Source organism: Anarhichas minor, unplaced genomic scaffold, assembly GCF_050575085.1.
Source record: "Anarhichas minor isolate MPS153535 unplaced genomic scaffold, ASM5057508v1 ptg000026l, whole genome shotgun sequence".
In the NCBI taxonomy this organism is placed as follows: Eukaryota; Metazoa; Chordata; class Actinopteri; order Perciformes; family Anarhichadidae; genus Anarhichas; species Anarhichas minor.
The window spans coordinates 18,028,455-18,055,195 of NW_027466472.1; the positions used below are offsets into that span (position 1 = coordinate 18,028,455).

General features: G+C 45.5%; 1 protein-coding gene across 1 annotated transcript in view; it reads left to right on the top strand.

The window, feature by feature from the left end:
• Window positions 1–26,483, top strand: part of nectin1b (nectin cell adhesion molecule 1b) — a 79,450-nt gene extending 52,967 nt beyond the window's left edge. The window contains exons 3-6 of the mRNA XM_076100016.1: window positions 561–860; window positions 1,788–1,905; window positions 6,343–6,497; window positions 19,705–26,483. Coding sequence (XP_075956131.1) covers window positions 561–860; window positions 1,788–1,905; window positions 6,343–6,497; window positions 19,705–20,210 — 1,079 coding nt within the window. The 3' untranslated portion in view covers window positions 20,211–26,483. The remainder of the gene's footprint in view (window positions 1–560; window positions 861–1,787; window positions 1,906–6,342; window positions 6,498–19,704) is intronic.
• Window positions 26,484–26,741: the final 258 nt, after the last annotated feature.

Consider the following 26,741-nt stretch of genomic DNA (forward strand, 5'->3'; position numbering starts at 1 on the left):
GTCCCAGTAAGAGAAAAAAGCACTTGGCTTAAGTAGTCCCTGTTGCCAGGGCTTTCTTGTCAGCTCTGAGACCCCATTTTGTGTCACCGAGCCTCCCATGTCTTTTTCTAAGGCTTCCGCCGGCTCAGTGAATGTTTGGAACCTGCGTGCAGATAACCACGCGGCGGCGTTTCAAAGAGGCCTCTTCACGGCCTATCTCTTTCAGCTGTGCATTCGCTCAAGCCTGCCTTTTGATGTGCTGGAAGTAGATGGCTAATTGGCAACTCACAAAGGATTCAAATTAGATGACATTTGGGTAGGCAAGTGGGTTGTACATCGGTGAGAGCTTTGACAGCGGCTTTGACTTTAAGGAAGGAAAGAAGCAAAACTTTGGATGGTTTGAGGTAGAACCCTGATTTTATCTCATCCCCCTTAGTTTTATTTACCTCGAATATCTGACTAAAGGTGAAGTAGACGCTATAATCTGAGGGAAACTGAAAGAAAATACACAATATATCTGTTTAATGAGCTTTAATTACATTTCAAGTAACTTGATTTGCTTCGTCCTCTCCCCTCCACAGCTCGGCCTATGACTCGTATGACCTTGACAACGCCCACGATTGTGGCCAGGGCCTCGAAACGCAAGATGACCGTTGCCACTTGCGTGTCGGCCAACGGGAAGCCCCCTAGCGTGATCAAATGGGAAACCAGGTTGAAGGGCGAAGCCACTTTCCAGGAGACGCGCAACCAAAACGGGACGGTGACGGTACGGAGCAACTACGTGGTGGCGCCGAGCCGCGAGACCCACAAGCAGAAGCTCACGTGCATCGTGACGTACCAGGGGGAAAAGATCAAAGAAAGCGTGGTGCTCAACGTGCAGTGTAAGAATCTGCTCTCTTAAATAAAGGAGACACAATATGATATCTACGCTTTTGCAAATACATTTGGGTATTTAGAGTGCCTACTAACCCAAAAACTGTTAAATACGACGACACAGTCAGTTTTCTGGGGGGCTACCTACATCAGAAAACATGTGATTCAACAATATACAGTATTTTTCTCACAAGCCAATCAGAGCAGACAAGCGCTAAAACAGAGTGTTTCATACAGAGGGTGAATACAAGTATATTCAGACAGACAGTATGAGAAAAATAAATGTTTTTTGAACATTGAGTTATGTAAACATGTTCTGGTATAAACCCAAAATACAAGTATGAACCTGAAAACTAGCATTATATGAAAAAAATGTTTGTTTCCTGCTTTTAGAGTAAACAGATCACCACAGTTTACAGTAAACAAAGGTCCTCTGGCGAACACAGTTTTTCCAGTTGAACAGAGTTAAGAGCAAATAAACAAATGAGCTGCTGAGTGCGCACCAGACTCCCAAATAAGAAAATGTTAAAAAAAAAAAAAAATGTTTTCCTGATTTTTCAATTTGTTTGGAATAATTCACAAAATTCACATCTTTAAAGCATATCTTTAAAAAAAAATAACAACACTGAAACATAACCTCTGTACTGTACTGAAAGTATGAAGGAGTTCACTGCTTTTTTGTTAGATTGAATTCTCCCATCCACTCGTATTCCAGGTGTGTGCTAGATTAGAATTGGATACTTAACTCAACAGTATTTACCCCTGACTACAGGAATGTAAAAACAAGCCGTAAAGTGTTAAAAGTGTGGGGAAATGGTTGAAAAGTTTTTAGCAATAGCTAAGTTGCTTCCACAGAGGTAGAGTGAAGTGATTCGGGAGTGTTTTCTGATGATGTCGTGAAGCGATGAACTGACTCCGGTGTGCCTCCCTTGCAGACGAACCTGATGTGAAGATCGAGGGCTTTGATGGAAACTGGTACCTGAACCGTCCCAATGTTCAGCTGACCTGCAGGGCTGATGCCAACCCCCCTGTCACCATCTACCAGTGGAAACTGTGAGTCTGACTGAGCCCTAACAAAACCCATTGCAACGTGTTGTTTCTCTCACCTTAGGTTCCTGACTGGAACAAAAAAGAAAGTGGAGGAATTACTAAAGCTATTTTACAGAACGGCCTTGTTCAATGCAGTCTGTTCTTTTCCAACATTTGTTTCAAGTCATATATACACAAGAAAGTAATCTGCAAAGATAAAAACACACCAACTCCCTTCATCCTCTCCAGAAAAGTGTCTCCGTTTATTTGTTTGTTTATGAAACGTGTAATGAAGATAAGACCTGGGCCCGAGGCAGAGCACAACGGTCCTATTACACACGCCCCTATCTGCACTGATGGTCACAGATACTGGGTGATAGATGCAAACAGAACGCGCTTCGCTTTGCTTTTGGGGTTTCGCTTTTGAAGCAACGAGGACCGGCATGCAGGTAGAGAGGGGCAAGAAAAGCGCCATTGTTAGTGCCGTTGTGTTCTCTGGAGGGCACAGAAGGCCAAGGCTTGTCTCTGACACACGAGGGGAGGGGTGAAGCTGAACGCTGGAGTAGGAGCCGAGGATTAGGCCGGCATACCGCGGGGCTGACATCACTGTTTTCTTGCCTCGGAGACTCTCGCTGCAAATGCATGAGCAAGAAGAGATGCAAACATGTTTCTAAGGCCTCGGGGGAATCGCCAAATGACCCCGGGTTTGATCTGCTCTGAGTAATTGCATGAAAGGTTGGTCTTGTGGAAATGATGTGGTTTGCATACAAGCACTGAGACAGCTAGAATGCAACCAGAGCGTTTGCTGTAATTTACACTGATCGAACTCGGATGCAAAATAGAATTTTAGAAAAACAGCAAAAAGTCTGTTCAGCTCTCTGAATACAAAGCAACTTTTGTGAGCGTATCACTGTTCTAAATGAAAGTATTATGCGGTAAAATTGAGAGATAAATGTGGCAATTTGTCGTGTAATTGCTCGGTGAAGGCGGGGTTGAGAAATATGTCATTGGACTTGAGTGGATGTGGATTAATAGACCATTGTGTCCTCATTGTATCTACTCTACGGGCCACTGTTGGATTTTAATGAGGCACGGGGAGGTTTTTTTCCTTCTTGTGCATAGATTTATCTCTGAGGGCAGAAACACTGACACACACACACACAGAACAGCAAAATAAAAAAGACAAGATAGAGAAGATTTGACCTGCTCGCTTTTTTTCCCTCTTTTTTTTTTTTCTTTTATCAGAGGCAAAGGGAGATTTAGGGAGATAGCGGAAGATAGGGAGAGAAGAGGAGGAGGGTAAAGAGATGTGATCTAGAAAGACGAGGGCACTGTGCTGACAGATAGGAGGGGACGGCCATTGCTGCACTGAAAATGAGATGCCAAATCTGTTGTGAAGGTTCCCCTGGGCTCCACTGTGGAGGTCAGCACAAGGCTGTGACGGAAGGATCCGGAACAGGCCGGCAGGATTGCGTCACACTCAACCACCTACACACACACACCTACACACACACGAGAGGTGCAGCCAAATCCAATGAATACGAATGCCTCCGATACAGATCCACATTATTCCCATAGAGAATATAGTGTATAGTATCTATCTATTTCAATGAGATCATAAGTTTGTATCTTTTTTTTTTTTTTTTTCTAATTCACTTGGCTTATTGTATAATATTGTATTATCTGCATTCACTTTTCACACTTTCTTGTGTGTGTCCCCCAGCATGGTGTGGAGTGTGCAGAAAGCCTCGGCATACACTACTACAATCCTTTAAAAAAGAGAATCTGTGCATCTTTGATTTTATTTTTCCTAGAGCACAAAGCCAGAGCGATTTCTCAAAATGGGGTAATGGGGAGCTGCATTCAAGGACCCAGTTTGAACTTCATTGTTTGTTTTTGAAATGTTTGTTTGTAGGGCATGCTCATTTGCTGAGTCTGTTTTAAGTGCGTACCGCAGTCTTCAGTGGGCACAGGAATACTAAGTGGAGGAAGGGAGGGCCAAAGAGCTGTTTATGATCACAAATAACTCAATTACTTACGTGCTAAGATTTCAGATGAAATATTATTTTTTTCTCTTTCCCTGAAAAGCAATATTGGAGCTCACACATCCTCTCCCTCCACGGTGCGTCGTCAGTTGCTCAGAGATGTGAGGTTGTGTTGTCGGTGAAGCGGTGTTGTCATTGCTGCACTTTGTAGCGGGATCACCTCAAATGCCACGCTAATTAGCTAGCTCACTTATCTCTATCTGGAAAATGTGATTATACTATTAACGTCGATTAAAGGCCAACGTAAGGAACTGTTGGTTCACTTCACCAGTAGCTTGTGCGTAAGACTCACAGATTGCCGGATGCCCCTTTTAAATTATATTTGAGTCAGGTTTATTGCCCCTTTTACTTAACATAAGCAGTTAGTAAATATTATCTGCGGCGCCTCAAAGACAATGAAAGCTTGCATTAAGCATTAAACGGGAAAGTAAGGACACTTTCAGGCCAACTAAACAGATGGCTGATGGATTGAAGACGCCATCCTTTCATGCTACTTGTATGTTAGTTTGAAGCACAGAAACCACTCCGTTTCTTACTTTAATGAATATTGTAATCTCTTCTAATCCTTTGCCCGTTGCCAATGTGAATTGTCTTATTAGACCTGATAACGAATAACATTGATATTTCAAATTCAGGCCTGCACCCACAGTTTTTTTTTTTTTTTTTTTTTTTTGCATTCAAGTTTAAAGCCGCCGACACACGGTTGTGCAGTTTACAGTGGGACGGCGGGTTGACGGATATAGTGTCCTTGTTTCCCCGCCTCCCGTCCCGTCATCAAAGAATCTGCATCCCTCTCGAGCTGTTTTTCAGCCTTTCATTTAGCTGCACCTCAGGCTCCACACACACACGCACATTCAGATGTCTCATACAAATGCACTGGATCTGTGGTGAATCACAGCCAGCCTTTCATTTCGGCAGTAAATCAATTGGGCTTTGCAGAACTCAGCATTTGATAGAGGCTCACAAGGTAACTGGTTACTGAATCGTGACGTTCTGTATTGAGGGTTGTTTGCAGCTCCATTGCAAAACACATCGCCAGGGTGGCAGAGGGAAAACAACTCGGCCATATCTCTTTCTGTTACTTCTGTCCTGTGCTGCGGACGCTCTGTTGCTGAGAGAGAAAAAACAAAAAAACAACAACTATGCTTTTGACTCTGACTTGTCCTGAAAGTTCGCGCCATAATTTGGATTATAACACACGTATGGATCAGCAGTTTCTAATCGGCAATTCACGAAAAAGATGAATTAACAAATAGCCCGTCGCTGCGTATACTTCCCCCTGTCATCAAGGAGCCTTCTGGAAAGCCTGCTTAGCCCAGCCCAAGTGCTTGGCGTGAGACCTCATTTCGTCATCTCCCCTCAGAGTCTTTTTGTTTTCCTCTGGCTGCAATAAATGGAGCATCACATTGTTTTTAATGTTCCCGCACACCAGCGGTTCTCAAAGTGTCTCTCCGACGTGGAGAGCAGGCCCGGGAGTGAAGGAAGGGAGGCCTTTGCAGCATCTTTATTGTTCAAAGAACCCAATGTCACCCCGTGCACACAGCAGCAGCAGCTCACCGTGATCACACCGGAGCGCCGCTCAATACCATCACAGTCGCGTTTGTAACTCTACTTAAATCCATTCAGAGCAGCCGATGAAGCTGATCGAAGGGGAGGTCGACAGGAAACATCTAATTGTCGCGAAATTTGATACCTCCCCCCCCCCCCCCCACCCCGCAGCCTCCGGGCTCCATGACATGCGCGGAGGGGTGCTCGTGCTCTGCGCCCTCAGAAGTGTGCTGACCTGATCAAAGGACACAAGTCTGAGCGCGCCGTGTAGAGATACAGCGGACCATGAAGACAAACACCTCGGGCGGGAGAGAGACTGGGCTCCAGTTCTCATTGACAGCTCGGCATTTTTCGGTGGATTCTGCATTTATCGCTTGATCAGCTGCCTCTGCTGACGGCTCCCCCGAGCTTTGAGTCCAGCCGTGTGAGCTGTGCTGTGCCGTGGGTAGAGGAAAGAAGCCCCCCCTCCCTCCCTCCCTCCCTCCCTCCTCCTACAACTGTCTGTTTTGTATCCCACATGCCAAAAAAGAAAAAGGCCTGTGTCCTCAGGCATCAACTATGTCTTACCTGTTTGGACCTGCTGGGATTCCCTGTCCTCACAATTTTGTTTGGACTTGATGGATGATGGCTGAAATAAAGCACTGTCAAATATTTCTGGTATTTATCTCAGCCTCACACACTCACATCCAGGTTTGTTTGGCACTAGAGACTCTATTTTTCATGCGCCTTGAATTGCTTTGCCGCTCCTGGGAGAGGGATTTCATTTATTATTTTATTTTCCTACCGTGGACTATTGTAATTCTGCCTTTTTTTATGGTGTCTGCATTATTGCCTCTCTCTCTGTCTCTCTCTCTCTCTTTTACCACAGCTTGAACGGCTCCCTGCCCAGCAGCAATGTGGAGATCAAGAACAACACCCTGTTCTTCAAGGCGCCAGTGACCTACGACCTGGCCGGCACGTACGTCTGCGACGCGACCAACGGCATCGGGACTCGCACCGGCAGCGTGGACGTCAACATCACAGGTAGTTCGATGAAGCCGTTCGCTTCCGTTCTCTTGTCTCTTCCGTAACTCCGGCATGGCTTGCATCAATACAGTACCCCCTCTTAAAAAACAACAACTTTTGAACACAAAAATGACGCTGTTCTTCCCAACTGCGCTGGCTCTGTGGCTCCCTGCTGCGAATGTGTGGCAGGTTAGATGAACCCTCCCCCCCCCCCAAAAAAAAGCCTCTGTGTTTGTGTATCCGAGCTCCACACACACACTGTGAGAACACAACAGCCGCCCACTTCCACCCTGCCCTGTTACGCACCCAGGTGCATGTGTGGGAGCGACACAAAGCAGGTCTCTTATTGGTGCCTAAGATAACATCAAGGAAATAGGCGGGGGGGGGGGCTAGTTTCTCCAAACGGCCCCTGTGCCTCTTCTTTGAGGCGAGTTCATTCTATGTGTCTCTTCTGTCTTCTGCACTGCACTGCGGTTCTTCCATAGGAGACGATATTTTCCACTCAAAGACTTTGCTACAATATATACCAGATCTGAGATTGGCTTTACGTTCTACTATTGTGGGAATCTATTGGTACCGTGTGTGTGTGTGTGTGTGTGTGTGTGTGTGTGTGTGTGTGTGTGTGTGTGTGTGTGTGTGTGTGTGTGTGTGTGTGTGTGTGTGTGTGTGTGTGTGTGTGTGTGTGTGTGTGTGTGTGTGTGTGTGGTATTGGGAGACTCACAGTTTTGCTCTGGTCGGACTGGAAAGGCTTTTTTTTTTTTTTCTTTACTCTTTGTGCTGCTTGGTTTCTGGGAAGCGGGGGTGTTCTAACTCGCATTGCTTTGCATGTTGACTCATGTTGCGTCTCTGGGAACGCTGCGCTCGGTGTGAAGTGAACAGCTGTGCCTTACAGTGTCATTGCATTTCTTTTTTCCCCCTGTTCCCTCTCTCTCTCTCAGTGTCTTATTCTCCGCTGGTTAAAAGGGGAACGCCAGAACAAAGCCGCTGTGTTAGGATGTGATGTCATTACCTGCCTTGTGAGAAGTTGCCTGTCCAGAGTAGGCAAGTTTGTAGTGTGATAATAGAAATCTCAAAGGAGCATGAGCAGCCCTTACTTATCAAGCAGGAAAGTGAGGAAGTAATCTAGTGTCAGGAAATCAAGCAGTGCCAGCTTGTATTGAGTAATTGTGTTCCAAAGAGATTGCACTGTTTTGGCATAAAGTACTGTATCCCTTTTGGAACGGCAAAACAAAGCCACCAAAGTCATTTTCTATTTCTGCTTTTTCATTGATTGCTTAAATGAACAAACCCCATTGCTATTGTCCCCGCAGTCTTTCTGTTTACTCTCATCATTTGTCCGTATAATTTTATCGAGTCAGTGAGGTGAACAATGCGTGGGTACAATAATCTGAGCACATTCACTCTCAATTGAGTCTGAATGCAAAATTTGAATCCGTCTTTTTTTATCCATTGTTTTCTTTAAGCCATGCAAAGGTTTGCAGGTTGTTCTGCAGCAGGTTAAAGGATACGTAGTGATTTTATTTGAAGCTGTGAAAACAGTCTTGGGTCTCAGCGGGAGGTAGGCTAAACGTTGCCTCCCATCGCTCTGCATGTTTACTGTAATTAACACACTTAGTTATTTCATGTCATTCAAAGACCTGGAATTTTGCAACAAAGAAAAGTGTTCACTCTTTCTACTTGACAACTTGATTATCACTTTTCCTTCCGATGAAAGAACTCCATCCTTGATATCTGGAGTTCAAGTACCGTCATGCCCACACATACACCGAATATTAAATGTCACAAGGCACTTGGTTGTCTCTTTGTACCCTCTGAAATAAGCTGGCTGGGTGCTGCTCTCTTAAATAAAGGTGCTAGCTAGAACCATACAGGGTTCTTCGGCCTTGTTTCCTGATATCAGCTTTCATAAATCTTCCACCTGGAACATATTCAGAGGGCTCCACTTAGAACCCAACATAAAGGGTTATACTATGAGAGAACCCTTCTATGTTGTAATGGTTTCACCCAGAACCTTTCGACCTTCTAAGGGTACCAACAAAAATCCATCCATAGGTTCCTACTGAGAACCCTTTTTATATTCCAAGGGCTTCATAAAGAACACACACAGGGTGTCACAGTCAGTTTCTGGGGGTGGAGATTTTAGGGACTACCCATAACACCCTCACCGCCCTAGCCCTGGATTTACTTGTGTGCCTTCTGCCATGCGATCCATATCCTTAGGCTTTGAGAGGCTCTTTAAAGGGCCAGGCTGATGTTGTCCAGCGCAAACCACAACACTCATGGTTCCTTACCACAGTTTGTAGGGCAGAGATTTCATGACACAGCCTTTGCCAATTCAGTGGTGCAGTGTATTTCAATTCTGTCCGGCTGTTCAGTTCCATAACACAATGAAATTAGGATGCCTCCTGGTTGTCTAAGTCAAAGGTCCTCAGAGAAGTCTCAAACTAAAATTTGAACTTTCATCAATCAAGGTTCACAATCAGTCTTTGGGGGCGCTTGGGCTTGGAGGACCCATGATATCAACAATCTTTGAAAAACTCTTTCTTCCAAAAAAGGGTTTTTCAGATAAAAGGGGTTCTTAAGGTTCTTTAATAAAGAGTTCTTTATAAGCAAAGGGTTCTGGGTAGGAGCTCAGCTCTCAAGGAAGAACGCTTTTGGAAACCTTATTTCTGTGTAGCTGCAGGTGGTGTTATGTACTGTTAAATGGCAAAAGTCCAGCCTTTCTGTTGAGGATGCACTCCCAAAGGGTCCCATGCAAGCCTTAAAAGCATGTTGCCAGTTCCCATAGTAACCGTGACAAGTTCAATTGAGAAGAGCCAGCCTCCCTTTCCTGAATCGCCCCACAGAGCCTCAGCTCCAAAATGGCGCCCAGTCAAATTGCAGAAGCTCACAAACCGCTATAGTTGAGTGTCACACATTAGTATGGTTTGGTGCTTTAGGCTGCAGAGAGGAGTTCAGCATCAGCAGCAGCAGGCAGAAACGGGGGCAGAGCTGTCCTGCCCTTTGTGTCTCACTCACGTCCAACATGGATACGTTACAGTGGGATCATGCAACGCTTGTGCTCTTTGCTGATGTTGTGAAATGCAAGCCTAGTCCTGTCTTAAGCAGGCCTGTCAGCATATTGTCCTGCACCGCCACGGAACATCATCGAGCTCCGAGGATATGTGCGAGAAGAGGAAGTGTGTCCGTTTGGAAGGCATTTCTGTGAAAGTGCATCAGCTTGTGGTGGACTTGGTTTCAGTTATGAAGACGTGAATAAAAAGACCGTCAGAGGTGAACTTGAGGGTGGGCACGGCTTCCCCCCCCCCCCCCCCCTCTCATTGTTTCAAGTGCTCTGTGCAGCCTTGACATTGGCGGCGTGTAATGACCCAGTGGTAGAGGTAAAGAAATATGCTGATGCTTCATTAACTTCAAAGAGCATCTTTGTGCCTCCCAACAGCCGCAGACAGGCCCCGGCTGAGACGAGGCAGGTGAGAGAGCCCCGCTGCTGTTCAAGGCTGCAGCACAGGCCCTCGGTAATGCTAGCTAAGTGTTCTCTGCAGAGAGGGAAGGTGACCAAGGCGACAGCTGCAGCGCGTTTTGTCCACCGGTTTACAGAACAACCAGAGCTGACCATTTCTGGACTTGTGCTGAACGTGAAATGTTTTTTTTCTTTCCCACGTTGGAGGGCACATTTAAATGGTTTTGGATCGAGAGGCAGTCCGGAGAGCTCTGTGTTTCTAGAGTCAATGACGCTGGCCTTTTATAGCCAGCAGTAAGCTGCACTGACAAACCCGCGCTGCTCTATCACTATGAAGACCTAGAATGTATCGGAATGCACTGCTGCTAGTTGCATTATGCATGGGTTTGGTAGTAGCGTGTTTTGTTTTCATTTTGAAGTTCATCTTTAGATTGACACAGCAATATACACCTGCCAGGGAGACCGACACCGCTTCCCAGTGTCGGGAAGATAAAATATCCGTGACAACTTGTTTGTATCGCAGAAAAAAAAGAAGCTATTTTCTCACACTGGGAAGCAACACTGATGGAGCACTTAAGGAAGGCGCATCTTAATCAAGCCCCTCAGTTTTGCGTGCACAGATTTGTGGGAGCTGCGTAACTGTCACCTCGGCAGATAGCGGGGGCCACGGGGCACCTTGTTTCAATTAGTTTGGGGGATGGTGTTTGCTGCGGAGATGGCAACGACTACGGTAAGTCACATGGGCCGAGACGGCTTTCTCCAAGGACATGTGTTCTGCAGATATGGTGTCGCTTGTCAGAATCTAATGAACCACTCTCCTGTTTTAATCAATCCTCAGTCTTGGAGAAAAAAAAGAGAGGTGAAAGAGGAAGTCTGAGGGAAAGAATAAGAAAGAGAAGAGAGGGAGAAGGAGGAGGTATCTATGGCGAGAGAGCCTTATGTGATGGCGGTCCTCCTGGCGAACACCTCTCTCACTCACATTCAGTTCAGAAATCTCCTGAGGGAAAGTTGACAAGTCTCGGATCTGATTAATCAGCCGATTACTAGCGGGCATCGGAGGCCATGTAAAAAAAAATTAAACAGCCTCGCAATGAAAGTTATTTTTGACGATTCGTTCTCCCTAACCCAGCTTTTAACCGTCAGTCGAAACAGTGAAATATTGTAGCTGAGGAGGCCTCAAAGATCCTCCCCAACTTAAAGGGAGCAAAAATCTCTTTCATTAAGATAATCAGCTTTTCCACCATCACGCTCCAAACCAATCGATGCTGCCATCTTAAATGTCTTTCCAGCGCGTAATAAGACGTGATGAATGGCCGTTTTGTCAGAATGGCCTTACAATTATGTCGTTATCACCCCTGAGAAAGGACACGTGTGTGTGTGTGTGTGTGTGTGTGTGTGTTTTCTCTCTCAACAGAACACAGTTATGTGCCTTGCGGGAACAAATTTGTTTACACACTTGAATAATCTTTTCAACTTGATTCGATATTTTTTAACCTTGACTCCCCCCCCCCCCCCCCCCCCCCACACACACACACGCACACACACACACACACACACACAAACAGCGCTAATCTTTGTGAGATGGAGATGGGGGGCCGGACCGAGTGAAAGACAATGCATAATTCCCGCCGCATTAGCGGGATCAGCTGTGAAGGATAATATCGGAGTAGCTCAGGGTCAGGCCAGTGTGTGCGAACCTTTTTTTTTTTTTCTTCTTCTTCTGTGAATCCACTCGCGTTGGCTCCCACGACTTTAATCGCCGTTCGTCGCAGCTGAGGCACCGAGTTGCTTCAGAGAGCCGAGGTGAAGTCGGCTTTGCTACAGGGCTCCACCACTCGGGTTAAACTGGATGGAGTGAGAGCGTTCTCATCAATTTAGCAAGGAAGCGCGAGGATGGATCCTTCTTTGAGCGCGGGCGACCGGCGCCGACATCTGTTCACGCTCGCCTGAACAAGCAATAGTTCGCTCCCGTGTGAGCAAATGAAGTTGATAGAGAAGAGTTTGGGGGGGAATATCTTACCCGCACGGGGAAAATGAGATGAATAAAACATAGGCAGTCCAATGGAAATATAAATAAATAAAGGTATCCATGTGACCGAAGGAGATGCTTCAGTGGGTCTGATTTTTTGTTTTTTGGGGGGGGGACTTAGTTGAAGAGGTAAAGAGGATTCCAGAAACGGGCTCCCAGGAAAACAGCAGAAGCTGGGAGCGGTGCGGTGGCAGGGAGAGGGGGGGGGGGGCAGGTTTCGGTTTACATGGCTCTGTGTAACAGCCGGTGTCAACTCCTGGTGTTCACTGCTTGTCACGTCTTCCTCTGTCCTCCAAAAGTCCCGTGTTACAATAACGAGCAAAGACAGTGAGACGCGCAGCAGGCGAGAGGGGCTGATGTTCTTTAAAAAAAAAAAAAGTACCTACCTGGACTTTTTCACAGTTTATTCCCCAATTGAAATTTAGTTTGGCTCCACATGTGCAACGGAAACAAACGAGGCCATTGCCTAGAACATTAGCTGTGTCTATATAATGATTCCAAATGCTTGCCGCCAGGTTGGCAGGAAAGCAGCAGCGAGTTGTTGGCAGAGGGAGCTTTTCTCAGCATAAATTAAAATGACTGAGCAGGATATGTTACATTAGATGTTATATATTGTCTGGAAAACAACAACGTATTGCGACTTCAGCTGGATGTATAACACACATTATAGATTTGAATTAAATGTCTGTAGCTACAATTAGATATTTCTTAGACATGTATTGTTTATTAGACATTTATTGGCCTCGTTAGTCTTCATTTTACAAGATACTCTTTCTAAAAAACACTCTCTGGTTTTCCTCTCTTTTCCAAAGAAGTGACATAGATGGTTTGAGGATTAGCCCGCCCTGTCAAATTAAACCTGCTGTCAATGCTCAACTTACTCCGATACTTACGAATGGTTCCTCGCTGTCTAAATGCATTACATTAAAGATGTGATGGTACCATTTCACGGGACTTGAAGGGAGACTTTGTAGCTGTCGCGGCAAAAAAAAAAAAATTTCAACTAGAAATTCTTACAGCACGGCTGCCGAACCCCCAAAACGCTCCCAAACTGTCCGTGGCGGCTCTAAAAACAAAAAAGCGGCAAACTGCAAAGAACAGTAGGTGTTGATGGCACGGCTCATTGTTATCAGGTGAGAAACAGACGCCCACTCCATCACTGCGAGGGTCCGTCGTTTTCTTCTCTCCGCGGAATTGCTCCGTGCGATAAAACGTGCGAGACGGGAGCACCCTTGAATGAAACGACTGCCCGCGCCATAAGTTGCTGACATCTAACAGCGGCGCCGCTCCACGCAGCCATTTGTCTCCTTTCTCTCCTCTTGACAGAGACAAGAGACATTATGATGTCAGCTTTGCAGTGGCTCCCCCAGCAATGTGAAATTTGTTTGTCTTCGCCTGTCACGCTGGAGTCTGTCTCAATCTGCGCGCTATACCACATTTTGCAGTGTCGCCGTCTCACATTGCTGCCTGCATTATTCATAGATCCAAAGGCCACGCGCGTATATATATCATGTGCATATCGTGTTTATCATTTGCGGCCCTCACTCCTAGTACAAGCGTGCTCGCAGGGCGGGTTGGGGAACTCATTCGGCGTCGTGGTCCCCCCGGTCGCTTCTCATCGCCCTTGAGCTTCTCAATCAGGCGTCTACAAACCCCAGAAGGATTTGGGTCTGCGGGCTGATGGAGGGACTAGCCCCCCACCCCACCTCCCGTCCTCACTACGGGAGGGTCCGCTCCATGCTCTGATCCTGCCAAGAATACACCTCATTATCCAAATGAGACATTAGCCTGAGCCGCTCCTTTGCTTGCGCACCGTAGGCCGCCCCATAAAGCCTCTGCTGCGCTGCGCTGTGCCCGGGAGAGCACTGAGGGGGGAGAGACATTGTGGCTGCATTTCGCATAAAATGGGAGGAGGAGGAAGGGGATGCTCACTGTGTAAAGGGGACTTCTTTTCTTTTTTATTTGGAGAAGGAGACATAGCCCGGCTGTGGGAGCAAAATGGAAATGTCACCAGGGGAGGGCATGTGAGAGCGGCGCAGCCGAGATCGCGGTGATTTATCTCAAGGTTTGTTTCTGCACGGCTTGCTGTTTCGGCTCTCCGGAGGATATCCAGAGGAGAGGGATGTGGCGGACAGATGGGGGTGGGGTGGGGGGGTTGGCTCAGCCCCTTTCGGCCCATCTCTGCTCCTCCATCCTCCTCCTCCTCCTCGCTGTCCACCCAGTGTGGTGTTGGATCTGTCACGCCTCCCTGAGAGCCTGATGAAGTAGGTCAGACGCTGTCCCAGGGCCTGACCACTGGCTCCAGAGTGCTGTGTGGTGATTCACTCATTACACACACACAGCTCCAAAATAACAACAAGGAGACGGAGGAAAAATATGACAACGAGGAAAGGACAGGGGAGAAGCTGAGGGTGGGATGGCGCGGTCAACAAACATTGCCGCGACCACTCCTTCCCTGGCTTAACGCCTTCCAAAGGTGCCGATTAGTTTGCTGCGTGTCCGCTGATCCAATAAGTCATCCTTACAGCGCTTCCACTTAGCACCACGGCCCCATGCGGGCTAGCAGGGAAATGTAGGGATGCATTAATAATGGTACCTCATGTGCAAACATGATTCTTAAAAGAGCATTGGTGTTTAGATGCCGGTGTAAATATTCATTGCTCATTAAAGGCGTATTAAGAGTGATTATCACAACCCGCGTAGCACAAAATGAGCATATTACATCAACATCGCACACAACACGCTTTCCCCAAGTCTTTTGGAACACAACTAGTTTCCGGCGCTTAACAACATCGATGTGGTCTAACTTGTCATCTTGGTCGCGCTTCTTGTTGTGGAGACTTTAGTTGTTTATTTCAACTATGAACCGCCCCAGACGTAGTTCAGAGACTGTAGATGTCGGGGAATCCTCGGTCACCAGCTGGAGAAAAGAGTCGGGGACGACATGCTGCTTCTGCTCCAGAGGGACGTAAACATGCGGCCGTCGATGTTGCTCGGACGGGATCGGGATTTGAATTACCGAGGTTGTAAATGCCACCTGATAGAGTGTGTGTGTGTGTGTAACTGTGGCATTTACCTACACGTGAGGAAAGCTCGGGCCTCTGTACAGCCAGTGATCGCGGCAAGAGAATCCGTTGACGAAACGGTGAAGAAAGCGGTAGATATTCGGGAGGCGAGTGGTGAAGAAGGGCTTCGCCTCGGCTCCCCGACAGCATATTAAATTCCCGTCAGTGATGAGCTTTCATTCGTTGTGGCAGCATTACATTTCCATGACTTCACGACCACTGGCACATTCAGACAGGGGGAGTAATGAGGATCGTTGGAATCACTGAACTAATGCGTCTTCCCCGTCCTCACCCATTCATTATGCCATTCTCTGTTTGCCGTTGTCACTCCCCAAAGCCTCTCTAAGGCCCTCACTCCATCTTCTTTTCTCTTCTTTTCCCCTTCCTTGTTGCCGCTGCTCAAACTGAGTAGCCCTCTGTTTTCTTTTCATCCTCTGTTGTCTGCAGCTTGTTCCTCATTTAGTCACATTAAAGCACCACTCCCCGTACCGCTCTTTGAAATCCCCTCTCATTTTCCCAGCCGCTGTCATAACACCTTGTCCGAGTGATTGCGCTAAGGCTCAGGAATGTTTGTACCTGCCTCTCTCCTTCTCTTTGTCGTGTGCAGACTTGACTGGAGCACACCCAGAGACGGTACCTGCAGGACAGACTTGTGATACAGTTTTCTCTACCTTGTTGGTCGTTTTTTTTTTTTTTAAAGCCCCTTTCTGCTTCAGACGTTCCCCTCCTTCAGTCTTTGAATGTTTGCTGCTGCTGGTTGTTTTGTACTGTCGCTTACACTGAAATGCAAAAAAAAAAAAACGCTCAGAATGCGTGTGTTGTTTTTCTGAAGCCACAAATCTGGCACTCGCCTGATGTGTCATTCCCACAAAAAGGTGTCGGGCTTTCTTTTTTTTTCTTACTCTCGTGTGCCGCATTTGTTTACGGTTTGCTTTTATTAAAGACCCACTCCTGTTAAACACAAACGAGAACACTCATTGAGTTGTAGAATGTTCAGGATGTAGTAAATCATCCACTCGATCGAGTCAAAATGTGAGCGTTTCAAAATAGTGTGATTAATGTGAAACGAAACGGCATGGGTTTGCAGCGTTCAAATAGCTGCGGTATTTCACGGTATCCGCTGCCTGTGTAAATCTATCACGCCTTTGCTTTGAATTATAGCACATCTTGGCACCTATTAATCTCAATAGTTCATTTTAGTCATTGCAACTCAAGGTTATTCCGCTATCTGCATATTTCCAGCGTGGCGTTAATAGACGCTGCCTTTTGTTTGCCCGGAACAGTATCAGGGCTGTTGTGCTGCTTTGAGGTCTTTTTTTATCTATCTGTTGGCAGGTGTTGCCGGTAGCGACGGCGGCGCTGGTATAACGCCTCCTCCCCTCCCCCGTGCTGTCAAACGCCCCTGCGCAACCCGGCCATCTCAAAAAATGTGTCTTATTATTAGTGTTTTTGTTAATGTGATTAGTTTGCACCATGGCCACTCTAATTTCACATACTCGGAGTACACGGAGGAGACAAAAGCCGCCGCACTGGAGAGATCTCTTGCCGTTCTTGTTATCTCTGTGTGTGTGTGTATTGTGTGTGTGTGTATTGTGTGTGTGTGTGTGTGTGTGTGTGTGTGTGTGTGTGTGTGTGTGTGTGTGTGTGTGTGTGTGTGTGTGTGTGTGTGTGTGTGTGTGTGTGTGTGTGTGTGTGTGTGTGTGTGTGTGTGTGTGTGTGTGTGTGTGTGTGTGTGTGTGTGTGTGTGTGTGCATGAAGGCCAGTGAGCTGAATGGGAGGGTGGTGCGTTGTTGTGACCTTGTGGAGGGGTGAGCGCGGGAGTAGAAATGCGCCGGGTAACGTCACGAGAGTAGAACACTCCTCTTCGCAAATGCACGCCTCTTTGGGTTTCAAAATAAAAGCCGTGTGTTCCTCTGGAGTGATCCGATGGGCGTCTTATGGCGTCTTTGAGCTCCTATTCTGCTTTTAAAGTAGCGCGGAGGTATAGCCACCCGCTCCTCCCTTCCATCCCTCCAGTTAAACATCTTAAAACACCTTCATAAAATTCTTCCTTTTCGTCTTACGTCAGCTTCGTCTGAGGTGGACGTGCCGGCCAAAGAGCCACAAAAATACCTGAATGTTAACAACTACTTTCATGTTTGCAGTTTATACGAACCATAACACGGTCTTAAATCGTTAACACTCACATTCTTCAAATATGGGTGTCAAGAGGTGGTGTCACCTGATCCCTTACAGAAAAATGGAGGTGATGGAGAGTGCCTTTGAAGGCTCGCCGCATGTTCTTTTACCGCCACTCGTTCTGTAGTTTTAATGCTCTGGCCTTGTGTTTTCTCTCTAAGTGGTAAATATCGAGTCTTGGCAACCTCAGAAAATGCAAGGCAAAGGGCCGCCTAATTAAGATTGAATAAAGGGACCGATGTGAGGGAAGACGCATCCGAGCAGAGGAAGACAGTTAATGGTAGAGGAGAGGATTACAGCAGGACGTTTTTCCCTTTTTCTCTCTCCACTTCCCTCAATCCTCTGGATTTTCTCCCCTTCTTCGTTGGGAGGATGTGTTTTCTCGAGGCCGGGGGTGACCTGGCTGTGCTCTCTCATTCATGTGTGTAATGAAGGCCTGTGTCTGAATAATCCCATTAGGTGTTCAGATTAAAACCTGAGCTGATATTTGAGACTGTGCCCGGCACCGCTTTAGAAATTGGAGAGCTTTGCTGCCTGGGTCCTGGGAGAGCGGGCGAGGAGGAAGAGCAGACTGTGTTTGGGAGGTCTCTGCTTTGGACTGATAGAGTGCCATTGTAATTAAAGGAGAGGGGAAGGCTTCGGCGTCTCCTCTGCCGAGCCCAATGCCTTCCTCTTTCTGCAAGTTATGCGGAGAGTTATCGTTTCCACTGAAATAATAAAAAAACTGTTCTAATCGAATGTAATGGTTTTGATTCAACTGTGGAGGGCAATCATTTACAAAAATAATTTTCTGCTCATGTGGGATATTTTGCAAAGAGAATTTAATATCTCCTCGAAACATTTCAGATTGCTCCAGATAAACCTTCATTTTGGCTCGATTCTGATTAGTCTCCACTCTCAGACAATCTCCCAAATCCAAATCATGTACATGGAATATAATAGTATCCCATAAACGGTGTAAAATGTGTTGCATTTAAGGTGTTAAAGTTCAATAAATCTAACCGATTTGCTCAGATCCTGACTGATGTTCCCTCTGAGAAGACAGCTGATGGGCAGCGTTAAGATCTACGCTCGCTAGATTGTGACGTGTCATAACAGGATGGTCATAACTCAGTACAGCAGCAGGCAGAAACAGTATCAAAAGCAGTAAATCTTTTTCTGTGCCTCGTGCGCATGCCTCGCCTCGTCGAGTGTGTGGTTTGTCTGGCGTGAACGTGGACGCTTCCCTCTTTTCTTCCTCACCGCTTCGCTCTCCTACTTTCAGTCCTCTCTCCCACACCATTTGTTTAGGAGATAGATGGTTTAACTCCTTGTTGTACCCCCCCTCCCCACCACCACCTCTCTGTTGGGGATTCAGCGTTGCGCCATTGAAGTTAACGTGCCTCTGCTCTGCAGGTTTAGACAAGCGCTACCTGCGCACCTCGAGCCTTTGATCACGTTTCACAGTAGACGTCTGTTTCCATCTCTGCGCTTCAAGGAGCTTTGCACGTTTTTGCATTATTTTTTTTTTTCAGCGAGGCGTGTGTAAGAGACACGGTTTTCCAACACTCTGAATTTACCATAAGCAACAACTGTGCTCGTCACAAGCGTCGTCGCCTCCCCGTGAGGAGGCTGCGTGCTCTCTAAAAAAAATGGTGTAATGGATGGGATGTTTCAGCTGAGCTCCACATCGTGGCAGTTTTGAATTTAAAACAAGGCTAAAAACCCAGCCTCTCTCCTCTTAGTTATTGTTTGTCTCTAGCGGGCCGTTAGTCATTGTCACTCTAGATTAGAGCACACCTTTGACTCATCTGAGACGTTTCTCTTTACTGAGCGGTACGCCTTTTTATTACATTTTTTCTTCTCTGCTGTGTGCTCTGCTGCCTGAATGGAGGAGCTTCGTGCTTATCAGATCCCTTGATGCATGATGATGTTAATGCTCGGCTGCTGTTTAATCATCTCTGGCAGTGCTCTTTCATTTCATTACCGCTACACCGATGATGAAGTCGGCTACATGTCATGTTGCACTATTTTAATGCTGGACTGTGCTACAGTGTGTCATCCAATGTGCTTACTTTGATCTTGTGTGAATACCCCCAAGGAGTTGAAAGAGTTAACTGAAAGGCCACGATCATGAATGAATTCTTTCACAGCTCTGTTGATTAAACTGTCTCACTTTCTTCTGCCTTCCAAACAAAGAAGAAATGATGGCTAATGCACACTGACAAACATCCTTCACTTTCAATCTCTCCAGCCGTTTTACTCTCTGATGGTGTTGTGTTGTTCCATGTCTGAAACTGCATGCGACTGTTAATGAGCCGAGCCTTGCCACGCTCGGTGAGGGCTCCTCTGGGGTTGGGGGTGGGGGCCGGGGGTCCTTCCTTTTCCCTTTGCTTTTCCGTCCTTGTCTCCCTTACTTCATCTCTCCTAAAAAAAAAATCTGCACCTGCACAAATGCACCTCCTCCCACCAGAGCACTGACACACTCCCTTCCATCTGTCTTTTCCTACCCAGAATTCCCTAACAACTCGCGCTCTGATGGCGAAGAGATTCATCAGGAGGTGCACAATACAGGTGCCGCCATCGGGGGCGCTGTGGGGGGAGTGGCCCTGTTGGGCGTGGCGGCCATACTGCTCTTCGTATTCCTGCGCCGCCGCCAGCGCACCTTCAAGGGGGACTACAGCACCAAGAAACACGTCTTCGGTAACGGGTACAGCAAGGCCGGCGGCCTGCCCGCTCACCCGCCCATCCCCAAGAACCTCCAATACCCAGACGACTCGGACGACGAGAAGAAGCCCGCCCAGATCAGCGGCCCCGGGGGGTTCGAGGCGAGCGAGCGTGATTTTGACGGAGAGCAAGAGGACCTGAAGAGGCCCTATTTCACTGTGGACGAGGGCGAGAGCCGAGATTATGACGAGCGGACTCTGGCTTTCCAGTATGACCCTGAACCTGAGATAGCCGACGATATGATCTCTCAAACCGACGGCTCTGTCATTTCTAAGAAAGAGTGGTACGTGTAGTGGCATGCAGCAACCAAACCAAACCCTTCGACCCCCCCCCTCCCCCCATATCTGCATTCCACTGCACCGTTCACCCCCGTCATGACTCCCCGCCCTCCCATTCGTCAAACTGCACCCTTCACAGTCCCGTTCCTCTTTTGCTCTACCTAGTACCCCCCCTTCCCTTCCCGACTCCTCCACCCCACCCCCCACCACCGCTCCTCACCCCCCACCACCACATCATCCAACTAATCTCAATTAGAAAAATCAAGCGTCTATTTAAAGTGCGAGCGACATCAACTTCTTAACATGACAGCATTGGTATCAGTTCCATCAGGAGAATGGGCAAAGAGTACGAACTAAGGTATGTACGTGGACTCGTCGTAACAGACGCGCGGGTCCAGGGAAGTGACTGAGGTCCATCAGTACTGGTGTAATATTATTTTTTTGTGTATTTCCTCATGTTATAAATGTATTAAATGTGTAAAAAGAGAATGCAGGTTGAGGTTTTTGCCGAGCACACTTGTGAAAGTCCTACACTGGATATGCGATCTGTTTTTCTTTTTTTTAATGACCATTGCCATTTTTGTTATTTTTTTATAATGTCTTTTTGTATGATTTTTAAGTGACCAGAGAATTGAGAGTTAAATGTTTGACATGATCACAGGTGGAGTTGTAAGTGTTTGTAATTTTGTGGTCAGATGTATCGGAGAAAGAAAAAAAAAAAAAACACCACACATCACCTGTACCATTTCCCCCGTTTCGCACTGGGGTTAGCGTCCATGAAATGACTAATTTTTGTATATTCACAGCATCAAAAGCAGATGTGTTATTGCTGTTTTCCAAAGACACGCTTAGTCCTTCTTAACCCCCCCCCCCCCACACACACACACACACACACACACACCCTTGTAGGCTTGTTTTGTTTGTTTACTGAGAGCAAGTCGGTCTACTGAGTGTTTTAAATATTGTCCCCAAATTTCAATCACGTTGAATTAGTTTCCACATCATTGAATCAGAATAACGGGGGGAGAGAAGGGCTGCAACAGTTTCTACTTTTTTTCAGTAGTGCATCACAGTCGCGTCCGAAAGAGGGTTTTGGTGAGTCTCCGCAGAAAACCTTCAATAATGCTCTGAAATGTCATGATTATCATTTGACTTGAACAGGTTGACCTTTGTACACAAACTCTCCATCTTACCACTATAATGAAATGTCTGTTCTTTGTGTGTGTGTGTGTGTGTGTGTTGAGTTGATAATTATGTTTGGTTCTGACCCTGCTTTTATCAAATGGATGTCGGAGAAACGTGTCTCTGTAGTTTCCCAATAATGACTCTGTCTCTCCTTTATAATTGTGTGACTGTACTGAAGAATTGGTTCAAGCCCCCCCCCCCCCCCCCCCCCCACGCTTACACCAACAGCATTTCTACGAGGAGTCGTCCATGGAAACACAAAGGACACGGATGGGAGGGAAACGGATGCTTTTATTTGCATCTATGAAAAAAAAACATGTAAAGGGAATTAAGAACATGAAGGTGGCCATGCTGGAGTATAATAAGTCACCTGCTGCTTCCATTAGTTTTTCCATCTATTATTTTTTTTTTCTTTTAAAATTAACTTCAGTTTTCATCTGAATCTCGGGCTGTCGGACGGCAGAAAGGTCCATTACACAATGATCAGCGAAAAGCATTTGCTTCGAGCAACAACAAAAAGAAGTTAAATGTGAAATGTCAGATAAAACAGAAAGCAAAGGACTAATTCCGTGGATACAAACGATATAAATACTATATCAAGCCTTATTTTATGCATGTTTTATTTTTTTGTGTCGCTGTGGAGGTGCGTACGTCGCTATTCTTTCTGTATCGATTCCAGTGTGTTTGTCCTCTTTTGCAGCTCTAAAGACGACACTTTGTCAGTGTTGTCAGTATTGACAGAGGAATGGTTTTATGGGCATGCAATACCCAGGAACAATATTGCAGTTAAGACATCGAAAAAGTATATAAATATATATATATATAAATAAAAATGGATAAATAACATCTCTCTGAGATCAGATCTCGCCGTCGGCTAGAGATGTGAATGTTTTACAATCCATGCTTGTCTACTGTATCTTTTTAGATGAGCATGTTAATCACGAGCCTCAATTTAAATTGTACTTTCAACACAAATGGACATCGCAATAATGGGAAATATCAAGTTCTGATTTTAAAAAAAAGTCTGTTGGTTTCAGTTTAGGTTAGTTTCATTTCCTACTGCCTTATTTGGGTTTTTTTTGGTTCAGTGTATCCACGACAGTTTGACAACATCCATGAGGTTAGCAACAGAAAACAGAGTGGGAAAACTCAACCACAGTCGCAGGGTTGCTTCGTGCAAATCACAACTTGATTGCCTTTTAGTTTATTATTTACCTATAGGTGAACCGATCAGCTGTAACTTGTTGGATTCCACATAGTTTGCATGTGGCAGCATAATAGAGACGAGCGTTTTTATCTTTTCTTCTTGCATTCAGTGCCTATCGAAGTCAGAAATCGTAACAGTTGCTGCTGCTTAAGGTATTCGTGCCGTAGAATGACGTCATCGAGTAATATTGACATATGACATGGACTGCAAAATCAGACAAATGATGGTTCTTTACTTGCAGCGAGTTGTAGTTGGTATAGTGGGGCTCCAGCACAATGCTAACAAGGTGTCTGTACTTGATCTTTAAATCAATTGATCTCTTAAAAGCTGCATTCATTAACATTTTAAAGTTTAATGATGGCTTAATGGTGACACAGCACTTCCCCACCCCCGCCAGTCAATACTGGATAGTTTAAGTCTTAAAGAGATCAAACTTTCGCCACTTAGTCGCACATCGCTGACCTTTCTAAGCACAACAATTGAAACACTAACGGAGTGAAAAGAGATTTGAATATAATAAAAAAGTGGCCCAAAGGACAGATCAACTTGACCCCCTTTTCAAAGCACAAGTTTAAGGTTTCATCGTACGCTTTTCCTGCATCCATTATGAAACCACTGCCGCACTTGCTTCTGAGACATGTTGGAGGAAGAGAAACCTTTCAGACCGGGGTCGACATTCTGTATACTGGTAGATGTGAACGTTGTCTTCATGTTGTCGGGGTGTTATGAGTTCCTATTTTGTAATACTGACTGTAACTCCATTCCATCCTAATCTACTTTTTGTATTCAGTATGTTCAACATTCCACTGTAAATACTGTACATACGGTTGAGATAATAGTTGGGATTTATTTAGGGGACAACTGCGTAGGGGCCCTGTTCATGTAAAATACACCTATTTTGACTGCAAGCCTAGAGACTCGATGATGGATAGATGAATCCGATAGCTTATTTCCAAAGTCCCACCTAGAAATGCTCCTCCGGTACGTTTTTGATATGCCACTAGCGGCTTTGCTGTCATACAAAAGGGGTGACGCACACACGGTTGTCGGTTTAATGTTATTGAGAGAAAATCTAAAACGGAGAAATTATCTGTATGCAGCCATGTGAATGTATATTTCTGAGGGTGTTACAAATATGAAAAAAAAAAAAAAACTCTCCTGTTCAATTGTGATGACCCAGTGAAGTAACTTGTATTTGTTTTAAGCATTAAATGAGTTCAATAGTCAACGATGTGCTGTCCCAGTTCACTGATTGGATAGATGGGTGTTACCTGATTGAATATTTGGTTCACGTCTGCAACGCATTTCTTGTCTTGTTAGTCGCAGCTCTTTCCCAATATCTTTGATCGGTAATGTTTACCCGTCGCCTCATGCAGGTGCTTACTCGGTTTTATTTTTCAGCCTCATAGCTTCCTGTGACAACATGTTCTCGCTCCCAACTCGTCAAATACCGACGCTTAGTCCTAAGTTTCACGCTTGGCCCTAAGCTTCAAACTGTGATGCTCTAGGTACCCCTCTAGAGTTTTAGATGTTTTAAGGGACGGCATGTCAGTTTTTACTTGTTACAGCAGTGTCTTTTCAAAATAGACTTCCGTCTTCAGAGGAAGTAAGGGTTTAGGCAACAAAACAAAAGAGCGTGGTTGTAGTAACTGGACTGACTAGCCAACTTGACAAACGATACTAGCAACTCAAGTGAGTAGCATTTGCCAAAACAGTTATGTGACAAGCGACTTCTGCAAGTCACATAATGCACGACATTAGCGACTCAAGTGATCAGCGAGTGCCTAGCCAGTCACATGACTAGCGAGGAGTGTCAAACATGTCACGTGACTAATGACACTAACGACTCACGTGATCAGCAAGTGCCAAACGTGCCAAACGACACTGGAGACGACGATTTGCGAGTTCCAAACGTGTCGCATGACTTACGTGAGTCACTTGTCTTTTAGTTTGCACGGGACACAAACCTGGACGAAAGTCCTGTTTGTTCGACCCATCCACCACATTCATTTGACGAGTTTAGAGTGAGGCAGACAATATCTAAATCCAGATGTTGCTTTTCTCCCATCCAGCCATTAGACAGAGCCACATTTTTTCCGACTGAGCCACGTTGCAGCATCCAGTATTTAAGCTCTCCATTGCCGTTCCAGTTTTGAGAATCGACAGGGTACATAGGCGGCTGCAGTGCTAACGCAGGATGAATATCTCTTACGCTCCCCTCCATTGTTGGCTCATGATAGAAATGAAGGCAACACAATCAGACATGGTGAGGAAATGTCTTCCAACTTCGACACAGTCTGTTTTACAGGTGTGGACGGTTTTAACCACCATAACATGTTGCCAAAACAGCTTCCGTCAGTGAGAAAAGGGTCACGCTATTGATAATCATTTCCCGTGAGGCAAACACAAGATAGATATAGTGATGCACACACAGTATATAACACATGTCTGCAGTGGTTATTACTGTACCTTTTGAGTGTGCTTTTTTTTTTCTTTTAATTGGAGAGCAAAAACTGTCAGGCAGATGTTGGTGTTGAGTTCAGTGCTTAATGAAGCTACAGTGATATGATGAGAGCGGCCCAGTGTAGAGCCAGACGGATCTGTCTCAGACTGTGGGACTCGAGTGCAGACATCTGCACCGTGCACATTAAGAACAGCCCACAGTTTGCAGCTGTTGCCATCCATTTGCTAAAAGAGCCCTTTGTTGCCCATGGGGCTTTTGATGGCACATAGGCTTTTAACATGCATGGCCATCAGTTTTTTCCCATCCCAACTGAGCCGTGAGTGGAATTCTAGAACATCTCCTCTATCAAAGTACTCTGAGGGTGAAATATGGCTTTTTTTTTTTTTTTGCTTCTTTTGGCCGTAAATTCAAAAGCAAGGTTGTTAAAGCACCTCATATGTGAGGCCAATCCATTCAATGCAGCCTCAAATCAGAGGATACAAATTAAAGCTCTGCAGCATTCAAGACTAAAATCACTGTGGAGAAAAATTTAAAAAAAATGATCTGACTGTGCCTGTAAACGATTTCATGTAGATCAATATGTTTTCGTGCTTATAATTCTCATATTTTAGAGTGCCACTGCTATTAAGTCCGGACGAGCATTGTATTTGAAGTTGAATAAGTCTCCAATAGTTACAATGCAGCCCCATAAGTTGATGAGTTTCTGAATGCTTTCCTTATGAATCACGTTGCTATTCAAATACTAGTTTCTTTGGGCAGTCAGTTTGGTTTTATCGGCCACACTGTTCAATAAACTTGGTGAAGAAAGAAATGGCATCTTGAGTTGGAACAAAACTCTTTGCTGCCGCGAATTGTTGGGATGTCGATGAGCTAAGAATTGGGATAACGTATCAATCCAAAATGGCTCCAGGAAAGCACACTGACGGCCAATACCACGAGTCGTTAAACTACAGTGATTAAATGGTTAATGACCGCACTGGTTATGCATGAGCAATTCATTGGGCTGGATACAGGAGGAGAGTTTTACTCATTGATCGGCGAGGCGGCTTTTAGCTGCACTAGTTTGTAGCTGTGTATACGGATCCACGTACTGATATAAAAGAGGGAAAATATATCTGATTTCTTCAAGTGTTTCATTTTAAGATATATATTTGGTGGAATCTCCTGTGTGAGTAATAAAATGTTCTCTCAGTACGTATTGTTGCTGTTTCGCAACCTAACCTGTGTCACAACCTGCAGAAAACTAAAAAGTGCTTTTTTTTGTCACCATGGTATGTTTATGCATAGTTATTTCTAATAACCTTTTCTTTTTGGATAAACTGATTGTTCATGGCTTTTAGAAATATGTTTTTTTTTGCTCTTGTTTTCTATCTGTTATGTGTACAAATTTGAGGTCACAAGGTTGTCCATAATAAAAACGTGTTACTGTAAATGATGTCCTTACTCGTATGTGAAACATTCTCAAAGGCCTTGTGGCAGGGATTTAGATGGTAGGCCTTCACTCCCACAGCTCTCAGCCTCGCAGAGTGTGAAAGATGCTCAGGTTAATCAAGCACACCACCAGGAAGATGTTTTAATAAAGGTTCCTAATAACAACGAGGAGAGACTTCATTCTGAATCAACACATATTTTAATTGACATGTGCACAAAAGGAGAAATGCGAGTAGTCTTTGGTGACTAGACCCCGTCG